General features: G+C 46.2%; 1 protein-coding gene across 13 annotated transcripts in view; it reads left to right on the top strand.

Moving 5' to 3' along the window:
* CACNA1A (calcium voltage-gated channel subunit alpha1 A) overlaps nucleotides 1-23228 on the top strand; it is a 1220168-nt gene that overhangs the window by 769980 nt on the left and 426960 nt on the right. For all 13 annotated transcript variants that reach the window (XM_085600715.1, XM_085600714.1, XM_085600719.1 and 10 more), the window contains one exon: nucleotides 6283-6366. In XM_085600715.1, coding sequence (XP_085456841.1) covers nucleotides 6283-6366 — 84 coding nt within the window. The remainder of the gene's footprint in view (nucleotides 1-6282; nucleotides 6367-23228) is intronic.

The raw sequence follows: 23228 nt of genomic DNA, 5'->3' as shown, positions 1-23228 counted from the left end.
CCCCTGTCACTCACAAACCAGACATGGAATACACAAACCTAGCAGAGGCATGCTGAATAGTTAGGCAAGAAAATACCTACTTTCTAAAAGTGGTATTTTCAAACACAGAATGTAAAAATCACCTTCACTAAAAGATGTATTTTAACATTCTGAGTTCAGGCATACTAAACTCGAATTTCTACCTTGTTCCCTAGATCAGTTAGGATTATAAGATGCTATAATCAAACTGCCCATTCTGGCCTATGGGAGCAGGTAGCCTTGCAATAGTGAAAAACGAAATTGGCTGTAATTCACTATCAGGACATGCCACACACATCAGGGCATGTCCTACCTTGTACATACAATGCACCCTTCCCATGGGGGTTCCCTGGGCCTACCTTAGGGGTGACTAACATGTAGAAAAGGGAAGGTATAGGGACTGGCACATGGGCACACTTGCCAAGTCGACATGGCAGTCCCAGACTGCACACAGGCTCTGCAATGGCAGGCCTGAGCCACACTTTACAAGCTGCTTCTGTGGGCGGCACAATCAGTGCTGCAAGCCCACCAGCAGCATTTGATTTAGAGGCCCTGGGCACACATGGTGTACTGTACTAGGATCTGACAAGTAAATCAAATAATACAATCATGGAGTCACTAATCGATAACATCAATTTACAAAGAGAGCATATGCACTCTAGCACTGATCAGCAGTGAAAAAGTGCCCAGAGTCATATAACCACCAACAACAGGTCAGAAAAAAATACAGGAGGAAGGCAAAAGGTTCAGGGATGACTCTGTAAAAAGGGCCAAGTCCAACACAACCCCCTTCCAGCCGAAACGCAGGGTAGACCAATCACTACCTTGATGGGATTCCCTGCTTTGGGCGATGGAACATGGACCCTGGCCCGCAACTGCAGAGGCATACTCCAGTTCTACGCCAATCTGAACCTTTTTGGATCCCTCTGTCCATACTCTCAGGGGACACTAAGCTAACCCATGGGGAACCCTTCTCCTCACCTTTGGACACCAACTGTGCAGCACCTAACCTTAGCTTGCTCACAGGTGTGCCCCAACATACGAAAGTACCCACAATTATTTGGGAATCTTGTATAGCGCACAGATACCCCAACGGGGTGTCCCGGCGCTTTATGTGAAGGCAGAAGCTGTGTCAGAACTCTGGTGGTATTAACAAAAGAGAAACGTTTTCAAAGCTCTCCGGAAGGGAAGTTCCTCCCGGATGGACCAAATGGACAAGGGTAAATTGTTCCAGTGGGAGGAAGCACAAACTTCCTTGTCCCCCTCCCAGGGTCAACTCTGTCCGCCAGGACAGCAAGCCACAGTGTCCACTGACAGCTGTCAGCGATGAGAACCAGGCCCCAGGCCTTTCATGGTTCTCCCACCTCTGCGGCGTCGGAGAGCAGGGGGCAGTAGCCCCAGGTGCTTGGCTCCCTTGGTCCACTCTCCCTCCTGTCAGGTCAGGTATGACATCCTGACACTGACCCACCAACCCTGGGCCTGTACCCGGTGGCTGGACAGGAGACTGTCTCCTCCTCCTCCTTGGGGCTTTGTACCCTCCCACCTGGAGCGATACCCCCTTCCAGAATTGCCAGGGCACCTGTGGCAGGTGTCCTGCACAATTCGCCCACCAGTTCAGGGGTTCTATCCTGCAACTGGGATCCCAGCTTAGGGTCTGTACCCTTAGACTGGGCAGTGGTCAGGGGTGAGGCTGTCCGCTCCCCGCCCCCTTTACTGAGGCCCTTCAACCTTCCACCTGGAGCGGTTACTCCAGAAGACAAACCGGCAGGGATACTGATTACAGGCAACACCTGAACCTTGCTTCCCAACCCAGGGACTAACCCCTGCGGCTGAGCACCTTCCCGGCGCACCAGGACTTCCTGGGGAGCACACAGGCCCCCGAGGGTAACACATAACTCATGTGTTGTGTGACAGTCTGCCTGGCGCAGATCTCCCGACCCCTATCCATCTGACAGTGCGTGAAGATCCCCCAGGGCAGAAGTGGTGTCACCATGGTCACTCCTGGGAGACTCAGCCCTTCTGGCTGGTCCCTGACCCACTGGTTCTTCCACTGGGGACTCTGTCCCCCTCTCATCCCTCAATCTGGACTCTGGCACTCTCCACTTAGGAGTGGCACTGCCAGACACCAGAACTGATGGAGGTCCACTTACAGACACTCCCAGTTCTCCTGACACTAGGAGATCCCCCTCTGGACTCCTAGTACAGGCTAGGCTCCCTACCAGGTGTTCCCTTAAGGAACCATCCAGGTCCTGAGACTGAGGTTGGGGCATCTCGGGACACATTCCAATCTCACTCCTTCTCTTTGGAGACAGGACGTGAGGCCCTTCAACCCTCCCACTACACCAGGACCTAAATGGGCTACCCTGAACCTCTCCCACCACTCTGGACTGGAAGATACCTGAGCCACTCCTCTTAGGGTCACTCCCCAATGCCTCTTCAGACCCTCTGGAATCCACCAAAAGGTCTGCCTCCCTGGTGAGCTCCCTGGGGTCAGAGAACTCACACTCCAACAGGTGTTGTCATAGCTCTGGAAAACAGGGACTTACAATATGCTCTCCCACAATTGGATCACACAGCCCCCCACAGGTGTTAACCAAACTATCCTTCACCTCACCATCCAGTGCCTCGCACATGTACTCCACACCACTCTCCTGAGATTGGCAAGACAGTATCTGACTGTCTTTGTCACTCAACCCACACTCTTCTGGGCGGTCTTCACACTCACACACCAGCATGCCAACCATGGGGGAACCCCTCTCCCTGCGCATCTCATCTAGAGTCAGTAGAGTGTCCCGCCTACCACTAGGACCATGAACCCCTGCGTCAGTTTCCCAATTCACCTCGTGGACACTGCGCACCACTGGAGCTACCTCATATCTTTGAGCCCCCTGGTGTATGTTACCCCCTCCTTTAAGTCAGGCGCCACATCTCTGGGTGTGTGTTCTGCTCCCTCAGCACTATATAACTCAATTTTGCTGCCACCATCTGAGCTGGACTCCACCTTTAACCCAGCCAAGCTCACTTCCTGAGCTTCATACATTTCTTTTTCAGCTAAGGCTCGCTCTATCTACTCACACTCTTAGTCTAGCTGCCTCAGCCTCCGGTCACAAGCACAAATCCGATTCCTCTCTTCACGAGCCAATCTTTCCCAAAATGTTTCCTCCTCAGGGCCACTGCCCTCTTGGTATTCTGGCTGGGGATCCTTCCCCTCAGATTCACCTGCTAGTGTTGCTTCCCAGCGTAGCACCTTATAGCTGTGCAGGGCTGCCTCAAGATCCCGCCTTGTGGATCTCCTCTTCTCAGGTAGCCCACTCTCCTTGCAAAATACTTTCAGTTCCCTTATCTTGCAGATGTGCAGGTTCCAAAAGTTGACTTCCTTATTGACAAGGCCCAACAGGTGCAACAACTAACCAGAGTTCCAATATCCGAAATTCCAAAGGCAAATAGGGAAAAATAGTATGTGTTTACGTAATGGTCTGCGCTCACTAGTAGTGTACACCAATCACTGTATATGAGTCATAAATGCAAGTCCAGAATCCTCACCGCTGACCACCAATGTTAGAATTGGGGGTCTCTAGTTGGCAGAGGTAGGTACCTTTGTTCAAATAGGGACCCTTGCTTCTAGTCAGGGTAAGGGGGCTACAGTCCTAAATAACCCCTGCTCCCCCCCTTGGTAGCTTGGCACAAGCAGACAGGCTTTATCTCAGAGGCAGTGTGTAAAGCATTTGTGAACACATACAGTAATACAGTGAAAACACTACAAATGGACACCATACCAGTTTAGAAAAATAAGTAATCTTTACTAGACTTAACACAAGACCAAACGACAAAAATCCACAATACTGTAATCAAAAATAAGACTTTAAAATGGTAGAAAATAGCTTAGTTCAATGTAGGTGGTAAATGCGACACTGTACTCTCAAAGTACCTTGGATGCGTCACGCAATACAAACAAAAGGTTCGCAGGGAAGGTGATGCGTCTGTTCCTTGCTTCGGGGGAGGTGATGCGTCGGTTCCTTACTGCAGCGCAGGGGAGGAGATGCGTCGGGTCCTTACCGGAAAGGAGGTGAGGCGTCGGTTTCTTACTGCGTTCCGGTGACGATGCGACAAGATGGCGCCTCGATGCGACGATCAGGTGCATTGCGACAAAATGGCGTCTTTGATGCGATGCTACAATGTTGGATGCGATCAAGCACGCCCGACGGCCGTGCAGCGAACTCGGTAACTTCTGAGCCGCAACAGGCCCTGCGACACTTCTCCGGTGATGCGACATGCTTTGTCGGTGATGCGACGGCGAACAGCTGCGGCGGCGGCACGCTTATTCGGTGATGCGACGGCAACTGCTGCGGCGGCGACACGCTTCTCCTCGTTGCATCGTGCTTCCAGCTCCCAGCGACACGCAGTCTTCTCACAGGGCCCAAACAACAATAGGCACCTCTCTGCAGGTAGAATCCCCAGCAAGAGAATTCAGGGGTGCTGGTGGTGAAGTCTTGTATCCCTAAGACTTCAGGCTGGAGACAAGCACACTTCAAGCCCTTGGAGATTCTTCTTCAAGATTATGAAAAGTTCACAAAAGTCCTCTTCCCCTTTCCTTGGCAAATAAAGTAACCACTGCAGGCCAATCCCAGAAATAGCACAGCACAGGGGCAGTCTCCTCCTTCAGCTTTCTTTGGTTCTTCTCCTTGGCAAAGGTTTGTCTTGATTCCCAGAAGTGATCTAAAGTTCTGGGGTCTGGGCCCAAATATTTATACCAGTAAATCCTTTGTCCTCTGAAGGCAGAGGGTGCCTGTGCCCAGCCAAAACCGTGCAGCTTCCTGGCAGGAGGTGGAGACAGCATTGTCTGAGAGCAGACCTTGCCCAGGTAGCTGAAAGGAAATCTCCTCCCCCCTACTCTCTATTCTATGAGGGATCAGGTCAGTGAAAGGAAATCTCCGCTCCTTACTCTCTATTCAATGCCGGTCCTATTCAGCCCAGCCCTGACCCATCAGACTGCTGGAGCCAAAGCCCTCTCCTGCCCCATGTCACTCACAAACCAGACATGGAATACACAAACCTAGCAGAGGCATGCTGGATAGTTAGGCAAGAAAATACCTACTTTCTAAAAGTGGTATTTTCAAACACAGAATGTAAAAATCACCTTCACTAAAAGATGTATTTTAACATTCTGATTTCAGGCATACTAAACTCGAATTTGTACCTTGTTCCCTGCATCAGTTAGGATTATAAGAAGCTATAATCAAACTGCCCATTCTGGCCTATGGGAGCAGGTAGCCTTGCAATAGTGAAAAACGAAATTGGCTGTAATTCACTACCAGGACATGCCACACACATCAGGGCATGTCCTACCTTTTACATACAATGCACCCTGCCCATGGGGGTACCCTGGGCCTACCTTAGGGGTGACTAACATGTAGTTAAAGGAAGGTTTAGGGATTGGCACGTGGGTGCACTTGCCAAGTCGACATGGCAGTCCCAGACTGGACACAGGCTCTGCAATGGCAGGCCTGAGCCACACTTTACAAGCTGCTTCTGTGGGTGGCACAATCAGTGCTGCAAGCCCACCAGCAGCATTTGATTTACAGGCCCTGGGCACACATGGTGCACTGTACTAGGATCTGACAAGTAAATCAAATAATACAATCATGGAGTCACTAATCCATAACATCAATTTTCAAAGAGAGCATATGCACTTTAGCACTGATCAGCAGTGAAAAAGTGCCCAGAGTCATAAAACCACCAACAACAGGTCAGAAAAAATACAGGAGGAAGGCAAAAAGTTCAGGGATGACCCTGCAAAAAAGGCCAAGTCCAACATACAAGTAAGTAACTTTTTTCTTGTGTAAAACTCAAGCAATAAAGCTATATAATTCTTCTCCAGTCTTGGAGACCTTTGCCTGCCCTCTCCTCCAGTCTTGGGAGTAACTGCATCAGCCCTGGGTTATTCTTTCTCTTGCCTCCTTGCTTTAAAGGTCATCCTTTTTGTCCTGAGATTGCTATTTTCAGCCAAATGCATTTCCTGTTTCAGCCCTGAAATACACCTTACCAGCCATGGGGCACCTGCTTCGCCTCTGAAACAAACTCGTCCAGTGCTGGTTATTTGGTCTTCACCCTTGAGCTTGCCTCCTCCAGGCATTTGTGAAGTTTTATAACTCATGATTATTTAACTCATTGGCCAACACTGGCTGGGGCCCAATGGATCATGCTTGTCTTGTCCTTCTCACAACATTTTTCATAATCTGTTTCTTGTTTTATTGTGTCTTCTAGAACTATTTCCGGGATGCATGGAACATCTTTGACTTTGTCACCGTCCTTGGTAGCATCACGGATATCTTAGTGACAGAGTTTGGGGTAAGTTTAATGGTAGCAAGCCTTTGTGGGGTTAGCTCACATGTAAGCTGCTCTGCATGAGAGGACATTTATGTCCAAAGGGTGTTCAAAATACTTAGATAAAGTGGGAGAGAGCAGTGGGCCAAAGTGGTTTGATAGCAGAACAGAAATAGCGTGTTGGTGCTCCTCTGTGCAACTGGTAGTAGATCTCCCAACAGAAGTAGTTGGTGGAATAGCTATGGGAGGATTGTGTCAATAGTAATTGACACTCGAAGCTCTTAGCAATTATTTAAACCTTGCATTGAGATTAGAGATTGACCTGTGTGCTGCATGTGGTGTTCAAGAAATCACAAAAAATAAATGCAATTTTTAGTTAGGCATCAATTAGTGGGATCAGACAACAGTCATTGTTATGGACAGTCGGAATGTGAGTGGTTCTATACTTCAGATTTCAGCATCCTTGCACACTAATGTTATTGAAGAGCTTCACCCAGGCAAAACAAATTCCAAGCATGATTGACTTGAGAGCCCCTACCCCACATTCTGAATTTGAGGGAAGAGTTGTGCTGTTCCTGTGAGTAATTCAAGGGCATGATGTGAGTGATCAGGAAACCCCCTCATTACCACTTGCTCCCAGTCCCCTCTCAAGGGCATCAATCAGCAAGCAGCGCTGGGATAATGATCACCCACCTACTGTGTCCTGTCTACCCAGTTCACTTCTCTTGACGCAGAATTTATCTGATCTAGGAGTGGTCACTCCTCTGACTCTCACAAATTATTACCCAAATATGTTGAGCCAACAGGACTTAGTCTTCCTTTAATAAGAAGGATTTTTAGAAGAACCCCAGTGGGACTGTTTAGACAACAGTCGGAAACGGTTCTAGTCCCATCAACCATCAGGACCGTAGTTTTCTTCCAGCACAGGGGACACCAAGATCTGGTGCATTGGATTGTGTGTGTGTCAGCCAGTGTGTGTGAGCGAGCAGGTATCATCCTTGTGTTGCAGAGTGTTTCCAGGGAATATGAGGAAGAGTCATTCAACGGGGCGGGTAGAGAATTGATTTACCTGTTTGTTCAGCCTTTCAGATGCTATTTGCTCTACTGCTTTGGCCTGATTCACAGTTGGGTGGTAAATGCCTTTAAGTGGAAAAAGGGTTCAATCCTCCAGCGGAGTGGACTCTAGTGGAGGGTCCACTCATGGAATTACATTGATCATAGGCATACTAGAATAGAGGTAGTTCTGCTGATGGATTCATCAATTGAGGTGAGTTCTCCAAAAGGCAATTTATCATTGCCTCAACACAAATCGAAAGATTTTGTATGGCCACTCAACTCTAAATCAAGCCCATAGTCTCTTCTTCCAAACAGTTGAGTAAAGAGCTTCTTAAATGCTCAACAGGACCTGTGTTACTGTCCTTGAAACCATGTGTAAATAGCCCTCTAGCTCTTTGTGCTGTTCCCATTGCCGACCGCTCTCAATGGCACTGCAGCCTTGGGTGTTTTTCTTTATATAGGGGTAACCAGACCTACAGTGCATGTGATCTCAAGCTCAGACCTGGGAAATTGGGATGGTACGAATGCCTGCAGTACCTTCTTCCTTCTGTGGTGGTAGTGTAGCCCAGTGAGTGGGGGGGTTGTATGTTTGCTGCTGTTGTATACGTCTGAATTTGCTGTTTGCAAAGTATAATGATTTGTTGTGTCTCTTATCTTGTCTTTTTCCATGCTCTCTCTTTACACTTTGCTATATTGGCGCAACGCCCTCTGAAAATTTCATCCAATCAAAATGCACTATGAAACTCATGTATCCATCCATGAATCGGTCTGTGTCTCCATGCCAACTAATATTTCTAAATCAAAAAAAATACAAAAAATTTCTATGACAAAACATTCACAATTGACAACCTAATTTGATTTCTGGTTGCGAATCAATCTGCAATGTAATAAATAACCTCCCAAAAAATCTCCCCATTCATCTTCAACATGTGCATCTAAGAATCCGGTTGGTTTGTAATTTCTTTCTGAAGCCCTAATGCATTACATTAACTAAATGCTTCTTTTGTGCATGTCCTGCTCCAAGCTTCCTAACTGGAGACTGCCTGCAGCGTGCTCTGCTGTCTATGACTCTTTCTTGATCTTCCTCTGCCTCTTGCTCTGCCTACTCTCTCCCATCACTCTCCGCACTTCCTGCTCTCTCTGCCCATTCCTCCATCTCTTGTTTTTCTACTATCTGTCCCTCCTACCCTGTCCATCCAATCTCCACCTCACACACCTTCTTGCATGGACATTCCATTTCTCCCTAACTTCTATCAATTCCTCCATAGATCCTTTCCCCCTTTATTCTTGTTTTTGTTCTCCTACAGATCATATTTTTCTCTTTACACTTGCTTAACGTATCTCTGTTGTTCTACTCCTTGAGATTTCTCTGCCACTAACCTCACTTGCTCTCTCCTGCTTCCACTCCCCCTCTGTTTTGCTGCCACTTGAACAGTCTCTTTCTCATAACCACTGTGCATCTTCCTTACCCTCAGATCTCTCATCCTCTCTTTCAATCTTTCTTTCACTTGTTCTCTCTGTCTTTCTAGTCTCTCGCTTTTGCTCTTGATAAGTTTCAGTGGTTGTCCCTGTATTGCTGTGAATGGTTTGTAGATAAAGCAGGTAAACAAATCTGCTTTCTCTACTAACTTGTGAAAACATTGATTTGGAATAACCACTTTTTTTGTTGGCCTAACTTAGCCTTTCTAGCATCTGTGTGGGAATGTTACATACCCTTAGGTGGGGGAGAGATGACATGCTCTTCTTATTCACTGTGTTATATACAATCTTTGTTTACTGAGGGCTACCAACCCTTCAGTGTACGGTTCCAGGAAGAGGCGTGTGGTAGTGGATTAAATTTGACTTTAAGGGTACAAACAGCAAAGTACTTGGTTGGGAGCCTCCTGACATGACTTCTTACCTTCATAGCCTTGCAGTATGTTTCATGGCCTTTAGCTATGAGAAGTTAGCAATAATAACTAGAGGCGGCGAATCAAGCTAACTTTAAATCTTAGTAGCAGAATCTGTCACATCAGCTACCATTGGCAAGACTGCAGCAGATACATGAGAGGTGTCTGAGTTTCTTAGAGACAATGGATGTGGATGATTTAAGATATCTTGGAAGAGATTACAGAGTGTGCATAAATGAATGAGATTTTGGGAGAGTCACATGGGTTGTAGATTATTGAGATTTCATCTCACATACATATAGAGGATATATGTTTAAATGCATTGTTTCTGAGGAGTTGTATAGGATCTGTGGTGGGAGAACAAAAAATATAATTGATGTTAGATTTCAGATCGTCAATAACATGACAATGGTAATTGGGGTATGAAGGAGTGTATTAAGTCTCTGGGGTGTGGGAAGCTCTTTTGTGAGTACTCCGGTATGTGGCAATATGATGGTATTTTGAAGTGTTCTATTTCACCTATGGTGATTGGAAAGGTCTTTGAAGAGATATGGAGGCTGAGTGGTTATTGGCAAGATGCTGTGCAGCATAGGTGTTCTCCAGTGTTGGTATTGTTTGTAGATTCACATGCTTGAATCATTCTCAATGATTGAGCTGGGAGTCCTTCGGTAATATTGAAATACCAGTGTGCCTCAAAGGAGACCGAGAGTTCTCAAATTCTGGCTCTTTAACCTATTGCTCTCAGAAAATACCCACACTTCAGCCAATCAGAGTGGTCACACTGCACTCAACTCCTTCTAGAGGCCACCAAACCTCAGCTTTCTACCCCACGTCATATTGAAGGGAAGACTTCGGAGCTCTACTTAATCTTCTCTTTAGATTGTGTTTTTCCACTTTTGCCCTGGGATGCCGTTTTATTTGGAACATACTGTCAGGGTTCAGCTGACATTGGTCCAGTGGAAAGTGAATTTCTTGAGATTATGGCATTGTGAGATTATATTCTTGAAATTCTCCTTGGAGTGCTCTTTCAGAGCATGTGCTTCATGCGGAATTGAAATACTTTATGTTAAGATCCCTACAAGAGCTGCATCTACTACATGTACCTTCACCATAGCTCAAAAGAATGTAAGATCTGTTGTAAATTTTCTGCTGAAACATTAAATGACTGAAAGGGAGAACTTCTGAGGTGGCTGCAGAAGAAAACTTCAACTGATTTTCCTTCATCAGATGTGCGTGCTCTCACACTGCAACATCAAAAAATATGTAAAGATGTAGTTGGGACTAAGGTAAGACCTCCAAAGAAGGGGCTTCCACTGAAGAACTACAGTCTACATCTGCTGGCCTCTAGAAAGTCTGACAAGAAGCCAGACAGGCCTTCCAAGTCTTAAGCTGGTAACTCCTCATCTCGGTTGCTTTCTGTGCCTCCTACATTAACAACGCCAGCACCTCTCGCCTTCACTTTGGTACCCTCCCCAGCGTGTTCTCCATCTTGACTGATGGCTCTTTTGCCTACATCATTGTTGACAAAGACTGCATCTGTAAAGGTACCATATCTGAAAAAATATTGTTGGCAAGACCACCATTAGAAGGTCATCGTCGACAAAATAATTTAAAAAGCCATTGTTGGCGACTGGATCCTCGACAGACCCTTTGATGGCGAGATCAGCACCCTTGATGATGACAACACTGGCAACAAGAGCTAGGCGATGTCACCAACAACGACAGCATCACATGTAAAAGCTAAAAAAAGGGGGATCCCTTGTCTTTAGCCAACAGATACCTGACCCAGTTACTACCACCATGTAACAATCAGGAGACTGAGAACTAATGTCAGGACGAAGGTCGTTTTGCATAGCAACCAGGCCAACAAGCTGCATGTAAAGTTCCAAGACACAATTGTGGACATCCACATGGACAATCAGGACCCAACTCAAGACATGTCTGATAATGAGGATGTGTGTGACTGTTATAACGCAGATTATGATGAGGAAGAGTAGGTCCAGTTTGGGTTATGGTCAACCTCATTATGACTGCTACTACTATGAAAACGATCAAAAACCATAATATCAAATTGAATATATACTGTTGGTGCTAGTGAACCTTATTAATGAACTCCCTTTAATAACAGACTACATGCATGGTTGCCACAGCATCCATTACAACCTATGGCAGTACCCTGCGTATGCCTCAACCTCAGGAAAACAGCAACAGGCACCTCTGCCCAGGTTACCACAACAACGTGTGCCACATGCTCCACCAAACATCCAGATGAACAGTGATTGCTCAGATGAAGAATTGTGAAGGATCAACCCGACTGTCTCAGTGAGTGGAATGATTATGTGGCACCTACCTCAGGGGATTCTCCCATGTCCCACTTGCATATTCCCCCTTGCCCTTCCATGACATTGAGCATTTTCACACAGTAGCTGAGAGAGCTTCCGAGAATTTTCAGCTTTTTGTCAATATCACAATGACTGACTGCTTCTTGTATGATTTTAGGAAGCTGACAACGAGAGTTGTAAAATTCATACCATTCACAGACCGTACATGGCAGAAAGGGCTAACGATTATGCATGGACTGGAATGAGTTGCAACTATGGTGCCAAGACTTAAGAAAAGATATAGGGCACATGACGACACACTGCTTGTTTGACAGGCTAACTGAAGGCAGACTTGGTCGTCATATAAGTGGTCTAAGGAAGATAACATAACTCAACATTTCCATGTACTGCACCACCATATTAAGAGGGAAGGGCGATGGCTAAGTTAGGCAAAAGAGAATCAACTACAATAGCTAGGTCTATTAAGGCTGCAAATACATCAGTCATTATCGCCCACTACATTTAAATAACAAGAGAGGGGCCCCCCTTGCACCAAAGGGACAGGGCATCAAATTGACAATCAGTCAAAATAGAAAGTTTCCCTTTGGGTATAAATAATTTAACACTTACATGAAGAAACTCAACTAATTGAAAACAACACAATCATTCATCCAATTTAGGCAAATATCACCATGAACCACTGTATAAATTTATATAAAATGTACACTTTTATTTAAATATCTGAAAAAGCCTTTTTCACCTTAAAACACATTAAATGTACCAATAAATATGTGCAACACATGCTGTCCATAAAGTTCTATGTTTTATCTGACCTATGTAAACATTCAAATTCTCACCAAATTTCTTTCATATACAAATTGGCAAGCCTAATTAGCAACAGCATTGAAAATCATTTTAACACAGAGGGAGAATGCCATAGATATTCATTTTTGTAATTTAAAGCATTCTTATCTAAACATCAATCATTGGTGAAACCACAACCATATATCCAAAAAGTCTCCTATTTCAACCATTGTTGAGTCTATTCTAGTGTTAGGACGTTTCAGCATCTGAAACGGCTCTAAATGACAAAAATGAATGTCTATGGTATTCTCCCTCTGTGTTAAAATCATTTTCAGTGCTGTTTTTATTACCATTGACATTCATTTTTGTCATTTAGAGCTGTTTCAGTTCAAATAAGAGACTTTATGGATATATGGTTGTGGTTTAACCAATTATTAATTGTTCGATACAAAAATGAATGTCTATGGTATTCTCCCTCTGTGTTAAAATTATTTTTAATGCTGTTGCTAATTAGGTTTGCCACTTTGTATATGAAAGAATTTTGGTGTGGATTGGAATTTTTACATAGAACTGAAAAAACATAGAACTTTATGGACAGCATGTTTTGCACATATTTTTTGCTACATTAAATGTGTTTTAAGGGGGAAAAAACGCTTTAGCTCTTTAAATAAAAGAGTACAATTTTATACAAATGTAGACAGTACTTCTTGGTGATATTGGCCTCAAGTCAAGTCAAGTCAGAAGAACTTGTTAAGCGCATATATCACCATGGGGTCTCATGGTGCTAGCGAGGACTCCGTAGAGACTGACAGTCGGGTATAGAGGGTTATGGATGGTCAAATAGCCAGGTTTTTAGTTCCTTGAGAAAGGACTTATGGTCCATACTGGAGAGGAGATGAGGCGGCAGATTGTTCCAGAAAGCGGGAGCGAGAAAGGAGAAGGATTGCTCGCCGTTTCAAGCAGTGCGGACTCTGCGAGGAGTGAGAAGACATTTAGAACCGGATCTGAGCGTCCTACTTGGTTGATACCAGCCAAGTTTTTTTGCTAGATAACTTGGCCCAGTTCCATACATACTCTCATGCACAAGACAGAGAATTTTAAAACGGCACTGCTTCGTAATGGGGAGCCGGTGAAGGGACTTCAGACTAGGTACAGATGGAGATCTGGCTGGGAGGTTTAATAACAGTCTGGCCGTGGTGTTTTGCAGGACTTGAAGCCTGGAGTAGAGCTCCTCATTTATAGAGGCCAACAGGGCATTACCATAGTCAATACGACTCATGATAAGTCCCTGGACCAGCGGTTTCCTGGATTCAATTGGAATCCATTGAAAGATTTTGCGTAGTTTACTCAATATGCCTTAACAAGTGCTGATATGGCTTTTCATCAACAACTGATTGTCAATGATCACTCCAAGATTCCGCACCACAGATTTGGGGGATGGACATGGGCCTAGCTTCAGTGGCCACCAGTCACTGGACCAGTGTTCATCCGCCTTGCCAAAGAGAATGACCTCTGTCTTACTTCTATTTAGTTGTGATTGGTACACATCCAATTGTCAACATGGGTCATACAGTTTTTAAAAAGGGGCCTTTGTGCCAAGGGGGTCAGGGCCCAAGGTGATTAGAAGCTGCGTGTCGTCAGCGTAAGATACCACATCAAAGCCGTAGGATCTGATCACCCTGGCCAAAAGTGTCACATTGAAAAGCATGGGACTCAGGATGGATCCTTGAGGAACTCCCATGCTGACAGACTGACTACAGGAGGTCAAGGTGCAAAAACAACAATTGATGGACAGAATGCAGAACAATGTCATACATTCACCCCAGTACAGAGATCTGGGCCTAAATCCATCGTTTTTTGCTCACCATGCCATTCCAGTTTGAACCCAGCCATATGCAAATCAGTCTTGACCCTGTGCCGCATGGGAACAGTCCAGCCCGAACTACCAAGCCAGGTCCTCCCTGGACTGGAAACAAGCATCCTAGGACCGGTTTCGGGGTTTCACCCCTGCTCCGGCCCATTTTAGTATCTGGCAATTATCTACTCGAACCCACTCTGGTCAGATGGAACTTTTTACTTGCCCAATAGCGTGGAGGGAAAACACAGTTATCAAAATTACTGTCCGCAATTTGCCATAATCAAAGACTCGAGACTTAATCTCTTGGCTCTCTGGTTTTTATTATCAGCATGAAGATTTGTAGATACAAAGTCTTCAAAACGAGCCACAACAAGTACATAGGCACTAACACAAAAGCTACTCTACGGAGAATCCGCATACGGCTAAAAATAACTAAAAGTACAATCTCTAAAAGCATGAGGTAGAACACCACCAAGCAAATGTCGATACTAGGGACACTGAACCATACCATCTCTGTCCCTACTCTGCACTAGATGACATCCCTACTTAGCAATCCCTTGAGACCCTCATCGAGAAAAGGTGTCAGAGTGAAACTTCATAAGAAGTCTTCACTTAGAGAGCTTGGTCTAAGTTGCCCCCTCTATCTCTTCGCCTAGCCTTCCTCTGCTCTGGGCTGCTCTGAACTGCCTCCACCCTCGGGGCGCTTTCCCTAATACAGAACCCCAAATCCCAGAACACGCCCTTTGCGCCTCCTCTTCTGCGGGGTCGTCTTTCAGTAAATTTCCACAGAGCGCTGTCCAGTTCCATCGTCCATCGCTTGGCCTTGAGTCCCAGACGCCATCCGCACTAGGAGTTACGATTGGCACATTCCAATGCACTCCCATGTCTGGCTTTTACTACATAAGTCAATTTGTGAACAAAGAGCTTCTCTACTAACGAGCAACTGTCCTTGCACCTGGGGTGAGATCATGCAAGGCAGACATACTTCACATCTTTTAACTTGCAATTTACTACAGCCTAAAACCTCTACTGGAATAAATCCTTTTTGGCCTATTGCCCTTGGCTAACATAAGAAAATACCAGGCCTTTCGCCTCAACGATATATGCGAATTCTGGCCACTACTTCGGTTACACAAGCAGGTTTAAATCACAGTATTGACATTTACGTCTTTCTTTCATGTGTGGTCAACCTAAACAGTCTACAGACACGAATTCTAATCTACACGTTTTAACATCACATTGTTCAAAAAGGACTAAGCTCTATGCATTGCTTCAATATATACATAAGATGCTTGTACATAGCTAACACTTCTATTAAAATCGATATAGGTTATACAATTCGTAATACATTGCACATAAAATACCTGAGCACACATTTGATTATATGCGGGTGCCAACTAACAGTGAATATAACGCACCCCTACAATTTTCAAACTTTTAAGCGCTACATCAGTTCCCCCCTTTGATGACATCCGTCATCACACCATTACAATTCTCTTCTTTAGAACTGACTTAGACCGCGCTAGTCATAACCTTGCCATGTCGAACTCCCTCCAGTCTCTTAAGACTCTCATATTGCTGCTCCTGGAGCTTCGCCATCCTTTTCTCATTTGCCTTAAGAGCCCTTTCAACCTTGCCTCCTTGATACCACTTCCATGCCTTCACGCATCCCCACAAACAAATCACGCAAACCACAGCAATGATAATCGGCTTCAACACTGATCCCAGAAATCCTCTTCCCAGATTCGCAAACCAAGTTCCCACTCTTCCAAATCCTAATCCAATCTTCTCCCACACATTCTCCTCGGTCAAATCCATAATCTCCTTGTGAATAGTCGTGATGTTGTCTATGTACTTCCCTATCTCCTTCGTGTTGTCTGGAATATATGTGCAGCATTCCTGAACCTTCAATAATTTGCAGACTCCGCCTTCTTTTGCTAATAATACGTCTAAAGCAAGGCGATTCTGCATAACCATATTCCGTATCGACAACATCTCTCCAGCCACCAACAACAAAGATCTCGCCGTGTTCATAGACAACTCATCAACCACAGTCGCCAACCTCCTGATCTTCACATCATTCAACACCACACCCATCATTGCTCCGTATATGTCCCCAATCACTGCACCGGCGTTCGTAGCCCTACGTTTCCTAGACTGTCGCTTCGTCTCTAACAACTCCAAGTCCTCGGTGTGATAGATCTTCGGGAATATAATAGCCAAATAGCATATGCCATACCAATTCGCAGGTAGCCTGACATAAGCATTCTTCCCACATACATAATATACTGTCGGAATTACCTCTACTGGACCTACCATAAAATTCTTAGCAGAAGCTTCCACTGTGAAGGTCTGAGAACAGGTGCTATGTCCTACTGCGACCTTATCCGTATCGGATTGAGGCCGTCCAATACACAAATTCCCTCTCTGTACCTCATCTAACGCTATTGGTCCATAACTTCCCTTGGATCTGTGAGCCCTCTCCTCGTCTGTCCAATCTACTGGACTATCTCCGGTGTGTCGTGTCTGGGTCAACTTTCTGTATCGGTCCTCTACCTGATCTATGAATTTCTTCTCTATCTCAGATAACGCACATGTCAGGTTATTCCTGTGAGCATGCGCCGTATCCAACTTCATAGTCGGTCTAAAATACTTCAGGAGTCTGTCCTCTTTCTTATTAGAATCATATTTGTTCAAATGCTTGATTGCTGGAACTTCAGGAAGTACCGTGTCAAAATTTGAAAAGAAATACTCGAACTGTCTCCTGTCATAAAATAAACTGAGCAATAAACTACAAGAAATCCCATATGTCAATGGGAGATGATGATACTTGATACCCTCATCCACTGAAGCAGGCAACTGCATGCACACATAGCAATCCTTCACATCCATCGCATCAACATACTCATACAGCAACCTTGCATACGCGTTAAGCTTGAAATCACCCTTGGACAGATCCATGTGGAGTCTGCGATCATCCCTCAACTTCGATATTTCCTGTTCTCTAATACTGACACCACTCTGCCCTGGGGTAATAGGTGTGGGTGCTCCCTGAACCTTCCCCTCTTGCCTGTGAGCCACCATGTACGAACTTATCACTACCGCAAATATGGTGATTATCACAACTCCTACCAATGTGCCTATTATCAATTTAGCCCTACGGTGTGGGTTTGCAGGATCTGCCATCTTCGGAATATACTCAGTGTCCAATACAGTCTCTGAAAGGGTAAGTCTCTTTCTCATTAGTGTCTCTTTCGTGAACTTAGGCAAACCTCCCTAACTCTTCTTCGTTCTATAACGGAAAAATCCCTAATTTTGTTCTTCTTCCGCTCGGATCTAGGTTACCTTCTTCTCTGCTTGCAACCTTCTCAAATCAATCTAACATAAGCGCTGGTCCCAACAGTTCCAAGACTCCTTGCAATATTTCGAGCTTAAGAATGATCAGTTCCTGTGGGTCTGGCACAGTCGTGAACGTCGGGAACTCCAAATTGTCCAAGATCATACCTCGAATGACACTCAGGAATGGCGGACTCGGAATATGAATCGTCAAAATTCCTTCGATCTCCAATCCCGGAACCTTCAGCAACACTTCCACCCTCTGGAGCGGGACACTGTTGACCAATGTCATCGACCTCAACCTTCCCGTGCTCGGTAACCCTGGCATCAGTCACTTGATATGCCCACTCTGGTGAAGCGTACTTCCGACTTGGCACTCGAGTTCTCTTGGACCTTCTCACACCACCTTGAGGATTCTCCTCGTCTCCTGATTCTTCTTCTGGTTCCTCCGAAACTGGTGCAAGGTCTGTGTCCGGAGCCAACCTCAGGTTTACCCGGTTCTGTCTTGCGGGCCAAACCCTTTCTGCTTCGATAGCACCTCCGGTCTTCTCTTCAATACCCGGTGCACTGACCTCCTCTTCTTCGGCAGAACTTGATTCTGTACTACCCACTGCACCTCTTGCTCCTTCGCCGGTTTCTGGGTCAGTACTTCTTTCACGCTCTTCCCCAATACGATTCAGTGCACCATCAGCCGCTTCAGCAACCCTTACAGCTTGACTGGCCCTCTCAGGAGGCTCGGTCGGCTCTCTGGGATCTTGGTTCTCGAGAGGGGCTGTATCTTCCACGGGTGCTGGAACTCTACGGGTATGAGAAGCATGCACCCAGTTCGGTAAACCTCCACACTTGACAGCTGTGTTCGTGACAAGAATCACTTGGAAAGGGCCGCGCCACCTAGCATCCAAACAACTCTTCCTCACGTGCTTTCGGACTAGGACCCAATCGCCTGGGTCCAAGTCGTGGCACCGGTCACTCGCAGCTGGAACCGTTGCTGTCTGCACCTGCTGAGACACAGAACGGACCACGTCAGCAAGGCCTTTACAATAGTCCAGGATCATATCATCAGTGATATTTATTAGAGCAGTAGCAGGTATTGCAGGCAAACGCATCGCTCTTCCCATGAGGATTTCATGGGGTGACAACCCAGTCCTTCTATCAGGCACACTTCGGAGGCTCATAAGGACCAAAGGCAATGCGTCAGGCCATTTCAGAGACGTAGACGAACACACTTTCGCCATCCGAGCCTTCAGAGTTCCATTCACCTGCTCCACTATCCCTGAAGCTTCTGGTCTATAGCTACAGTGTAACTTCTGGTCTATATTCAAAGCAGCACAAAGCAACTTCATAACTTCGCTGTGGAAATGAGTTCCTCTGTCCGATTCAAAGGACGTCGGGAACCCGTACCTTGGAATGAGTTCTCTCAATAATAGTTTCGCTACTGTGAGTGTGTCACATCTGCGTGTAGGGTACGCCTCCACCCACCTGGAAAAGACACATACTATCACTAATATGTACCTCAACCCGTTACACTTCGGCATTTCGACAAAATCCAACTGCATCCTATTGAAAGGTCCCCCTGACCTCCCTATGTGGCTCAACGTCACAGCGGTTCTTTTCCCCACATTCATCTGTTGACAAGTGACACACCTTTGGCACACAGTTTCAGCCACTGCACGAAACTTCGGGTTGTACCAAGTCTGACGAAACACTCTCATCATGGCATCCCTACCCAGATGTACAGCACCATGTATCAACCTCGCCATGGGATTCAACAAACTTTCCGGCAACACCGCTCGTCCATCATTTGAAACCCATATATCCACATCTCCCTTCTCACATCCAGCTCGTATCCAGCTGTCACGTTCCTGATCCGAGACCCCTTCCTGAAGCTGTTTCAGTTCCTCCCATGAGTCTGCCATTGCTAACATCTGACCATACACCCTCTCCTCCCCAGTTTCCTCCATGTAGGTCTCGGTGAAGTTGCATCCCTGTTCTGCACAAAATCGGGCTACTTCATCAGCATAGTTATTTCCCAACAAAACAAAATCATGTCCCTTTGTGTGTGCAGCACATTTAACAACAGCAATTTCATCTGGACCTTGCAATGCTTTTAACAGTTTCCGTACATGTTCACCATTTCTTATAGGAGAACCTGAAGACGTCATAAACCCTCTCTGGGACCATAGCTGTCCGAAGTCATGAACCACACCAAACCCATACTGGCTGTCCGTGTAAATAGTTACCCGGATCTTGTCGGCTGCCAAACAGGCACGAGTCAAAGCAATGAGCTCAGCCACCTGCGCGGAGTGTACTCCTTCTAAACAAGCGGCTTCAACCACACCCGTGATGGTGCATACAGCAAACGCTGCTCTCAATCGACCGACACTGTCTCTTAAACATGAACCGTCCACAAAGAAAATCTCATCTGACACTGGGAGAGGTTCATCAACAATGTCTGGTCTCGGTTTGGTGCATAGTTCAGTCACATCGAGACAATCATGGTCCTCACAATCTTCCGTATCATCTATATTTGGAATAGGTAACAATGTGGCAGGATTTAAAACAGCACACCTCTTCAATATCACATTATCGGCTGCAAGGATAACTTGCTCATAACGAGTCAGCCTATTATTCGTGAGGTGCTGTGTTTTAGTCCTAGTCATCAACAATTCAACAGAGTGCGGCACATGTACAGTAAGAGGATGACCCATCACAATGCTCTCACATCTCTCGATGCTGACACCTGTTGCCGCAACGGATCTGAGACATCCGGGCAACGCAGAAGCTACTGGATCTAAAGTAGCTGAGAAATAGGCAACTGGTCTACGGACACCTCCATGATTCTGGGTTAACACTGCTAATGCGCAACCTTCTCTTTCGCAGCAGAACAATGCAAATGCCTTGTTGTAATCCGGCATTCCCAACGCAGGAGCGCTACATAAGGCTTCTCTCAGCCTCAGAAATGATTTCAAACAGTCGTCGTCCCATGGTACCGGATCATTTACATCCTTTCGCGTCAGCCGCTGTAAAGGCTTCGCTTCAAAGGAAAAGTTTGGGATCCACTGGCGGCAATAGCCCACCATTCCCAAAAACATTCTAACTTCCCTCTGCGTCGAGGGAACTGGCATTCTCAGAATCGCATCAATGCGATCTGGAGACACTTTCCTTTTACCCTTTTCGATCCTGTGCCCCAAATACTGTACCTCAGGTAAACAGTATTGCAACTTGTTTGGAGACACCTTGTGACCATTCTCTCCCAGGAAATTCAACAACGCAATGGTATCGACCCTGCAAGCGTCTTCTGTCTCTGACGCGACAAGCAGGTCGTCAATGTATTGCACCAAAACAGAGTTTTTCGGCAACACAAGACCTTCAAGACGGGCTCTCCGTATACCCCTGTGGGATACGACACCATGTTAATATACGATTCTCTAGCCTAAATGCAAAAAGAAACCTACTCTCTTCATGTAGAGGAATCGAAAAGAATGCCTGACACAAGTCAATCACTGTGAACCATCCAGCTTCGCATGGGATCTGGAACAGTATCACAGATGGATTCGGTACCACTGGACAACATGGAACAACTATGTCGTTTATTTTCCGCAGGTCTTGCACTATCCTGAACTTCCCACTTGGTTTCTGCAATCCCATAATGGGTGAATTACATGGACTACCCATGATCTCCACCAGAATTCCCTGCCTAATCATAGACTCGATCACAGGTTTAATCCCTGCAATTGTTTCAGGCGACAGTTTATACTGGGGTGTTCTCGGGAATTCCGCGTTCGGCTTAACCTGTATTCTCACTGGTTCCACTCCCCTGACTAAGCCGATCTCCTCTCCGCTTAGATCCCACACATCGGTCGATACAGACTCCCTCAAATCCTGTGGAAGCTCCTCCACTGTCAAAGCCGGGTACATTTCCACGCACACCCGCTGATTTGCAACCTTAAAGGTCGCGTCATCATCCCTTGTCTGTACCTCTACTCCTTTCGGGGTACAGTAGATTGTGCAATTGAGCTTACACAACAAATCTCTTCCCAACAAACAAACAGGACTAGAATCGCACACCACGAACTGATGTCGATCCCTAAAGTTCCCTATCCTGACTGGAATCGGTTCTGTCAAGGGGCTAACTAGCCTCTTGTTCGCCACTCCAACCACTTGTATGCTTTCCCCAGAAAGGGCTACCCCCGGAACTACTGCTGATCTTATAGTTGACCTGGTAGCCCCCGTATCTACCAAAAAGGTAGTAGGGCGTCCATCGAGTTCTGCTTCCACAAAGGGTCCTCTCTGATCTACCTCTAGTATGGCCCTAAGTATGCAATCATCATCCTGACCTAAACTTAACTGCGCCAGCAAATCTGCATCCCTCTCCTCTCCCACTTCGAACATGGGCATCTGCAAATAAGTCCGGGCTCCCTGCTGTATGTTCTGCATCCTGGGTGGCTGGGGAACCTGCACCTGCGAGACGCCGGTCCCCCCTTGCATCATTCTCGGTACAGTCACCGTCTGTACCTGTTCCGCCCCAGGGACCTGACCCATTCCTCCCTCCATCTGCGGCTGATTATAGGGGTTCAAGGGACACTCGCGCCTCCAATGTCCCACCTGGTGACACTGGTGACAAGCAGTCGTCTTCTTCAAGATCGCTACATCTATGCCTGTCCTAGGGTCAACGGGCCTCGGCCTTCCCTGACCCTGCGCGTTCTGATTCCCTGTCTGATAGTTTCCCTGTCTCCGCACCACCGGACCCCCATTCGGCGGTCCCTGAGCAGCTTGCATCTGAATGAGCAATAGGTTATCCTTCATCTTCTTGTGCTTGGACTCAATCTCATCCGTGCAGTACCTGGCATACCGCAAGATCTCATCTACGGGCTTATTCTGCCAACAGATCAAATGCTGCTGTATCATGAGACTGACCTCGGGCTTCAAACCCAGCACGAACTTAGACACAAACTGTCCCATGTCCTTCGTTTACAGCTCATCTAGGCCACTGTACTGCTTAAAAGCCTTCAAAAGTCTCTCATAAAATTCATGTACTGTCTCCTTTGGCTCCTGCACTGTCCTGTCTATCTTCACCCAATCTATGTCTTGGGGTGAAACCTTCGATTTCAACCAGGTAATTACTTTATCGTACAGCCTCATCACTACGGGCGACGGACCATTTGTAATCATGTTCCTATCAGGCTCATAGTCCGGCCAATCAACAGCAATTTTACATGCGTTCCACAGATCCCCTGGAACCACAATATCGAATAAGGGGTTCAGGTCTATCCACAACACCTTCGAAATCTTAACAAAACGCTCAACTTGCTTGTACCACTCTGCAGGCTTCTCCCTGAGCCTGGGAAAATCATTCGTAAATGATGCCAAATCCCCCCTGCTCCATGGTACATGCACATATCCTCCATTTGCCACTTCCCTAAGGGGAAAGGTCTTAGCTAATAGCAATCCCTCTGCCGGAGTCCCTCCTTCCGCTCCCCTTGAGGTCTTTTTCTTTGACCATTTCTCTTCCCATTTATCAAGCGTCAACCATGGCCGCATGGCTAGGACCAGTTCTCTAGTATGTGACCTCAGTCCAACAACCCTCTTCTCCTCTAGCTCCCGCTCTGTATAATGCATCCT

The sequence above is a fragment of the Triturus cristatus genome, chromosome 4_2 (genome assembly GCF_964204655.1).
Source record: "Triturus cristatus chromosome 4_2, aTriCri1.1, whole genome shotgun sequence".
Lineage (NCBI taxonomy): Eukaryota > Metazoa > Chordata > Amphibia > Caudata > Salamandridae > Triturus > Triturus cristatus.
This window is presented reverse-complemented; position numbering and strand designations above follow the sequence as displayed.